The sequence below is a fragment of the Indicator indicator genome, chromosome 16 (genome assembly GCF_027791375.1).
Source record: "Indicator indicator isolate 239-I01 chromosome 16, UM_Iind_1.1, whole genome shotgun sequence".
Lineage (NCBI taxonomy): Eukaryota > Metazoa > Chordata > Aves > Piciformes > Indicatoridae > Indicator > Indicator indicator.
In genome coordinates, this window is record NC_072025.1 from 6,737,025 (window position 1) to 6,745,399 (window position 8,375).

The 8,375-nt window shown below is 41.5% G+C and overlaps 1 protein-coding gene across 2 annotated transcripts in view; it reads left to right on the forward strand.

Annotated features, from left to right (window-relative positions):
- OTUD7A (OTU deubiquitinase 7A) overlaps positions 1-8,115 on the forward strand; it is a 46,239-nt gene extending 38,124 nt beyond the window's left edge. Inside the window, exons 9-11 of one of the 2 annotated variants that reach the window (XM_054388020.1) lie at positions 4,206-4,320; positions 4,558-4,642; positions 6,595-8,115. In XM_054388020.1, the coding sequence (XP_054243995.1) occupies positions 4,206-4,320; positions 4,558-4,642; positions 6,595-8,025 (1,631 nt within the window). In that variant the 3' untranslated portion in view covers positions 8,026-8,115. Of the gene's footprint in view, positions 1-4,205; positions 4,321-4,557; positions 4,643-6,591 lie in introns of both variants that reach the window. The other variant, XM_054388019.1, reaches the window with a different exon arrangement.
- Positions 8,116-8,375: the final 260 nt, after the last annotated feature.

Below are 8,375 nucleotides of genomic sequence, written 5' to 3' on the forward strand. Positions count from 1 at the left end.
TAATTCTTATGCTATCACTGTCTTTGGCACTTAAACTCTTTCTGTCAGTTCCATATATAAATAGGTGTAATCATAGTTACCTGCTGTGCTTCTGTGTTCTTGGATTAGTAAAGTGTTGAGAAGATTAAGTGTGAGTCAGATTACTACTGAAAAGGCATGTGATGGAAAAATCTCACTTTTGGTGTGCTTAAATGCACTTCTTTCATTTAAAAATACTTAGTTTAAGCATTTTAATCTTCTTGCTGTCTTCTGTTTTACTTTGGAACAATGACAGAAATGAGCAAAAATTTCTGTGTCAAGTTGGAGTTTCCTGGACTGGGAGTGACAAGAGCTTTAGGACTGAATTTGTTCCTGTATCAGTAGCCTAAGTGCTAGCTATAAGTGGCCTTATTTGTAACAGCTTAGTAACAGAAAGCTGTGAGATGAACTCCTGTCTGTCTTTGCTCCTTTGTGGGAAAGGGAAAAGTGCTTTGTCAGTAATGTGATGAGGCTTTACAACTATCCAGTAGAGTTTTGCTGTTAGGTATGAGTCCTCTTTGTTTTGCCTGATGGCACTGTGGAGGTGTTCCCCTTATGAATGCATATACCTGTAATGTAAATATGGAATGTATGCTGGCTGTTGCCACCTCCTGAGTGAATTTCGTTTTGCTCCCCTCCCTAGAGAGAGTTAGAGGCTGCTAAATATCCTTCATTGAATTCCCTAACGCTATGTGCATTTCACCTGATTCTGGATGTGTTGGGCACTTTCCATGCTTATGAGCCAGCATGCTGCAGCTGTGCTAAACAGAGGGAAAGAATGAGGCAAAGGAGGAATAAAACTCTTGGACAACAGGTTTTGTTGTAGACATTTTCATGCAAGAATTTGACAACCAGTTAAACTATCCTTCTTGGAAGGAGCAGAGAGTTTTTTACATGAGGTTGGGCAAGATGGAAGACACTACAAAGGATGGCATGTGGTGTTGGCAAACTTCATACTGCTGAGAGACTGAATTGTTAAGACAGAAAGAATAAGGTTGATCACATATTCAATGATAAAATCAATCCAGTGCAAATGTTCAGTGGCACATAGCTATTTCAGGGATTTGTAGGTAGGTGCTTGGCAATAGGTCTGGCCTTTGCACTGTACCCTCGGACACTGCAGCTGTCTTCCAGTGCTCAGCCTATAGGAGAGCAGCCCTTAGGAAAATGCTTTCCATGTGGGAGCCATTTTCAAAAGAGTACACTGAGGTGATGGGAAATACCTTGTGAGAAATTAAAGTCTGCAAAGCAAATTCCTATCATTCTAATGCAATAATGTGATATGACTGAAGATAAAGTTTTGTAGAGCCTTTTTAAGGATGCTGTTGATGGTTGCTGATGGTACAGTGTGACCAGGACTGTAATGCCAGCATGCTATTAAGTTAGCAGCTCATGCATGTATATCTAAATTACAAAATGTAGAGGAGTTGTCTTGGAGAACAACTCTGCCTGTCCTTGGTCTTGATCTTCTTTTAGATCACAGTTCTGTTGGTGGTGAAAAAAAGACAATTTCTAGAGTAGGCAGAGTGCATTTCTTCATTTCTAACAGTTGGGATTGGAATATCAGTGTCCTGAGTCAGTAACCTCATATATTTCAGGCACACCTATCTGCCTTCATATTCATTATCACAGGTCTTAAAAGAGCTTATGTGTGTAAATAGCTTGATTAAATACACAGAACTTAAGTGTTTCTGCACTAACTCTGTAGATAGGATAACTGTCCCCCACTAGACCTTCTGCTGTTGTGGCATCCTTTAAGGAACAGGATCGACAAAAGGCAGTGAGGGAAATGACTTTCAGCTGCTCTCTCCCTACCTTTCAGTATGGGTTAAAGTATTTGTTAATACACCTTGGTGCCACCTACTGAAATACTCCTAATGTTACAAGCCATATATTGCTGTTAATTACACACTGCAAAATCTTGGGTTTGATAAGAAGGTCACATAGTTGATTTCTCCAACAAGTGCTAGCAATAATGTTAAATATGCTTTTTGTGGTTAGAAAATGTCTTTCTGTAAGATTTTCATACACACGTAGTCACACAGGAAAACTGCTGGGAGAGAAAACACTGCCAAATACCATCACAGCATCAGCAAAATTAGATACTGGCTTTGTTCATGTGTAAGTTCATCCAGGTTAATTACAAGGGTTATTGAATCTAAGTAGTATTTGTTTTGTATCATCTGATTCTATATGTTTTACTGCAGGGCCTTGAACATAGAGGCTTTAGTTCTGTACAGCAGCAGAGGGTACTTGGCATTGAGTCTTGGATGAAGGGGATACTTTAGCTTTCAGCTGCCAAGCTGGTTGCTGTTAGAGACTGCAGCAGCCTAACAGCTAACACAGCATTGCTATTCTTCTTCAAATACTGTAACAGGAAATAGATTGGCACAAGGATGCTCTAATAATGCCTACTTTTTGTACCTTGTCAGCATAGAGATGTTGGAAGCTTTGGTACAGAGGAAGGGAGACCCACAATTGTTAAGAGTCAGAAAACAGTGGACCAGGTGTCACAGTACATAGCCAGATTTTGAACTGTCAGAGTGTGGCCTAGGGCCCCTAAAAGGAGCATCTCCAACAGCCAAGCCATTCATAACTTACAGTCATATGCAACTGGATGACATGAGCAGCATCTGAAGCTGTCTGAACTGCTGCATATTCATCCCTACGTGTTTATCCTGCTGGGAGTAAATGCTGATGTAAGCACCTGAAGTTCTGCTTTAGCGTATAATCTTTTATCATATAATTTTGAGCAGTACTGTAAGTGCATCTAAAGAGACAAAACATACTCACCATCCTGTTATCTGCAACCAAAGTTAATTCATCCCTAGCTGTTCTGTACTACATTTGCACTTAAGGAGAATATTTGAAGAATTCCCTCCTATTAGCAGTAGGGGGCAATGTTTCCATGACATTGGTAGAGGTTTGACCTTTTCATTTCCAGCCTGCGAAGATGAGACTGGCTATATGCTTTCTGCAGCAGCTGTCAAACTGTCTGAACCAAATACCGACCTCACCATGTTAATTGAAAACACAGATTAAGTTTCCTGCATTCTGCTAGCTGAGGAAGAATATTTAACAAAAAATGTTGTACCTTTGTTTTGACAATGTGTTTTCTGAACTGCAGAAAAGATTGTAAATGGCATATAACCAGGAAGTGCAATCAGTTTTCAGTAATTTGGTACCATGATGTTTGAGTGATTTCTCCAGGTTTGTTTGCTCCTTGGTTTTGCTGGAACGAATACCTAGACAAAGTCCTTATGGGTTCTGGTTCAGAAAATTAAATTCCTTGATTGGTTGTCAGAGGAGCAGCAGTGACCTGCACCATGCTGAGGATTCCACCCAGATTTTTTTTTTTTCCTGTTGAAATGAAAGCAAATTGCTGGCTTTAATTAAAGCTGACAGTGTTTTCTCTTAGTTTCTTACTGGTGATGAATGATAGACACTATATAAAATCAGAGTGCAGTCCCTGCATGCCGAGGCTAGAGCAGAATCACTAAGATATGAGTCAGAAGGCAGAGCCCTAGCAGAGAGTGAAAAGGACAGAAGAGCCAAAGCAGCTAGACATTAATGCTGTAATGTAACAGCAGTAATGGTCTTTTCACTGCACTCCAAACAGCCCTCAAACTGATCTCTTAACCCATAACTCCTCAATTATGTGAATTTACAGTTTAAGACCAAAATTACTGTAACTGGGTTTTGCTTGCTTTCTTAACACTATCAGTGTATGTTTGTTTCTCTGACAGTGGAAAACAAAAAGGTACTAAACTGTAAAGACAAAATAATTTACAAGTATGTGCATCTGTGTAAGAGACAGGCAGGGATGTTTCCGCTTTTTATTACTTTCTGCTGTCCTGCTGGCTCTGTCTCCAGGAAATGTTTATTGTGCATTACAGAACAGCAGCGTTGAGCTGAGGTCTCCCCTCCAGCACAGGTGACTATCTTTCACTCCAGGAGCAATCATGTCTTAGCCTCTCCCTCTTCTCTTCTACTGCACAACCATCAAAATAGAGAAACAGGGCCTGGTATAAAACATTTGTGGAGCTCTGAATGAGAGAATTCTGCAGCACACTCAAATTCTGCCCTTGTTCTTCAACCAGTTAATGTTGCTTTTCACAGCTGAATGATTTTTTTTATGTAATTTTTGTTCCCCCTCCCCCCCAATCCTTGTTTCTTCTCTGCTTCAGCGGTGATCCCCCTGACTGACTCTGAACACAAGTTACTGCCTTTGCACTTTGCAGTCGATCCTGGGAAAGACTGGGAGTGGGGAAAAGATGACAATGATAACACCAGACTGGCCAAGTAAGACCTTTCTGTAACTTCAGTGTTAAATGTCTTGAGCCATACCTGATTGAAATACTGGGAGAACTACTTACAGAGAGGGCTTTGTTCATGTTTTCTGGTTACGTGAGAGAAGACATGGGTGGGTTTCCAGCTGATGGTCACAATTCAGGCTGCTGTTAATCTATCCCTGTTAAGAAGTATTGCTTTTTCTTTCAGGCTTTTTGACTGTTTGTTTCTTTCTTTTTTCATCCTTAGTTTGATTCTGTCTCTTGAGGCAAAGCTTAATCTTCTACACAGCTATATGAATGTAACATGGATACGCATACCATCTGAGACACGGGTAAGGTAAACTTCCTCCTAGGTCTCAACAAGATGAGAGGTACAAGGCACAACAGCTTTTTGAGTAGGGTAGGCTGCCTGAACTGGCCAGCTGCCTGGAAACACCTCAGTGTCCTAGCAGCAGGGACAAGTCATTCCTGGCTCATCATCGCAGTCAGGCTTGTAGATTTTTCCAGTTATTTGTTTTAATAACGCAATTGCTTGTATATTTTCTGCAGCTCATGCTCTGTTTTGAAGTGTGTTTCATAGCTTAATCTTCCTGTTACTTATTTGAGTAGTCTATGTAGTTCAGGAAAACCTTAAGAGAGACCTTTTCTCCATATTATTTTCTCAGAACTTTGGCTTGCTCTCCTAAAGCCACTGTTGGGTCACCAATCCCAAGTCCTTTGTCTTTCTGAGAATACATACGCACCTCTGGACAGATCCCAGTGTAGCGGCTGACAAAAGGCCACAGACTGGTGCTGAACTGGAGCCTGGTTCTTTCAGAAAGCTATTTTAGAATCATGCCCAGCTGGCACCTAGTCAGCTGCAAATTACTCTGCAAATTACTGAATAGGATTGAGGGGTTAGTCTGGAGGCAAAAGGTTGCTAGGAGAGGATGGAGGTGATTTAGACAGCCTACACAGATGGGATTTGAAAGGAGGAACAGAATATAAAAGGAAAAAGCATTTAACAAGCTGCAAAAAGGGAAAAATCCATTTTTCTGCAGTTTCTACAGTGGTAGCTACCACATCAAAAAAAGAACAGGCAAAACGATCCTCTGGTTGTAAGCTGTGAGCCTGAAACATGTATGACCTGGGTTACCTTCCCTGCTTCACATTTGCCACATGAGCATGGTCAGGTCACTTTAACACTCATTTCCTCCTTTGCCAAATGGGGACAACAGCTCTGCTCCTGACTGGGACTGGGGTGCACAGGGATTTCAGAGGGACAGATTTCAGCCAGAGACAAGAAGCAGGCATGCATTTCTGTAGTGGAAGTGTGTACATCACCAGAGCAGGGGGTTTTTATTTGATTTGGTTTTGGTTTTTTTCCGCATCATGGTTAGTTAGATGTTCCATATTTATCTCTAGCAGATTTTAGCTTTATGGTGCCTGAAAGCAAGAGTAAACTAACAGATCTGCATTTTAAAGTATCCTAAGACCTTCAGCATTGCATTTTCAAGATAGTTGTTATATCACTTTACCTAAAACATAAATTGCAACCCAGGCTTCTGCCACTAGTTTTGTCTGTGCTGTATTTCCAGTAAGAATGAATATATCTCATTGTATCCCTCAGTCTGCTTGCCAAAGTTTAATGTTTAATATTTCAGGCAGGATGTTTAGCTGTGGTACCTTTTGATTTTTCATGCACCAGAGAGCCAGCCAGTGAGGAAATCCATTTAAATAAGTTGGGCTTTGAACATAATCAGTTTTGAAATGTAGCTACCTGCAGGTTTGTGTGCTGCACTCCTCTCACAGAGCTTTCAGCAGAGCCTCATTTCTCTTCCATCAGTGTTACCAGCCTCTTTCCCTGTTTCCTGTCTTCCCCCTGGCTGAGAGGCAGCCTGTATTGCAGAGGCTTGCTGCTGAAGGGCTGATCTCTGTGCTGGCCAGCTACCCAGCTGGTCAAGGCAAGCAGGGAGGCTGTGCTGCAGTCTCCCGCTCGACAGGAGCACACACTCACACCTCTCCATTATTCAGACACCAGTTTTCACAGAACCTCTGAGTGAATGACTTCTGTTCTACAAATGTGCTTGACATGAGCCAGAAGCTAATGTAGGAACAAGCAAAATACATAGTCAGCCAGACAAGCTTTATTTGGTGAAGAAGCCACTCTAAAATATCAGTGCATAAATTAAAAGTACGTTGAAAATCAATGTCAAAAATCTATGTTGGATTTGTTTGTTTTGCACCAAGTGCCTGTATGAAACTGATTTTGCTGTATCTAATTGTAATTACTTTTCCATAGCAGGCCCCTTTGGCTCAACCAGAATCCCCTACAGCTTCAGCTGGGGAAGACGTTCAGTCTCTGGCTGACTCAATGGACTCAGACCGAGATTCCATCTGTAGTAATTCCAACGGCAATAATGGCAAAAGCAGTAAAGAAAAAGAAAAGGACAAACAGAGGAAAGATAAAGACAAAACCAGGACGGATTCAGTTGCCAATAAAATAGGAAGCCTCAGTAAAACCTTGGGAATCAAATTGAAAAAGAATATGGGTGGTCTTGGAGGCCTGGTACATGGCAAAATGAGCAGAGCTAATTCAGGAAATGGGAAAAACGGTGACACAGTAGAGAAAGTCAAAGAGAAGAAGTCTAAGTCTCGAAAAGGGAGCAAAGAGGAATCTGGACAGTCTGCAAGCACTTCTCCATCTGAAAAGACCACTCCATCACCAACTGACAGAGCTAGCAATTCGCCCACTGAAAAGATGAACACCAAATCCTTCTCTGATAAGCAGTCTGACCCATGGAAGTACAGCACTGACGTGAAACTCAGCTTAAATATTTTGAGAGCTGCCATGCAGGGTGAACGAAAGTTTATTTTTGCTGGCCTTCTGCTGACCAGTCATAGGCATCAGTTCCATGAGGAGATGATAGGCTATTACTTGACCAGTGCACAGGAGCGTTTCAATGCAGAACAGGAACAGAAAAGAAAGGATGCTGAAAAGAAGGCTGCACTGAATGGGTCATCTAATAGGAAACTTGAGCCAGAAGCATACTCAAAAGAAAAATTAGAAACATCTCCTCAGGACAGGGCATCACCCATCTTGCCGCAAAGCCATACAACTCAGCTGGTTTTAAAATTTAAAGATCGCACTAGTCCCACTCCCGGGTCATTTTCTTCACCTAGTAATGGTGCTAAGAAAAGTGGACCCATTCCAGTATCTGCCCACTATAGCCATACACCACCTGTTCAAAGGCAAAGCGTCATCCATTTGCATGATGTCAACTGCAAGCCATCGAGCTTCCAAGATGATACCTACAAGCCAGTAGTTGGCACCTTAAAAACTTGTGCCACCTACCCCCAACAAAACAGGTCACTGTCTTCTCAGAGCTATAGCCCAGCCCGGATATCTGGCATCCGTACGGTGAACACTGTGGAATCGCTGAGCTATGCCATGCCTACTGAACACAAGTCCCAGACATATACAAATGGATTCAATACTGGTGATATTAGAGACTGCTTAGAATATGCCGATGAGGATGCTCCTCAGACCTGGTTGAACAATGATAAAAACCAAGGCAGAAGCACAGTTTGCCCAATATACTCCATCCAGCAGAACCGCTGTAAGAAGGAGAACTGTTCCTTTTATGGTCGTCCTGAGACTGACAATTACTGTTCATACTGCTACAAAGAAGAGTTAAAGCGCAGGGAGAGGGAAAGCAAGGGACACAGGCATTGAGGATTCTTTCATGACTACTTAGTTTTACCATTTTCTTACTTACAAAGTAAACAGTGTTGAATTGCAGTAAAAGGAATCCTTAAAGAAAGAATAAAGGATTGATGAGTAAATAGTGTCTTTTCACTTTTCCGGGGCAATGAGGAAATAATAGGATTAATTTATCATAAAAAAAAATATTATTTTCCATTTTGTCGGTGTCTTTTTTACACATACTGGTAAGCTGAAGGGTTGTTTACTCCTTTGTCAGTGCTGTGTATATGTTTGGTCAAAAATTTACTAATGGTGCCTGAATTTACACTGACATCACTCAGGTAGTAGAATGATAGGGGAATGTCATAATACCAGAGCTG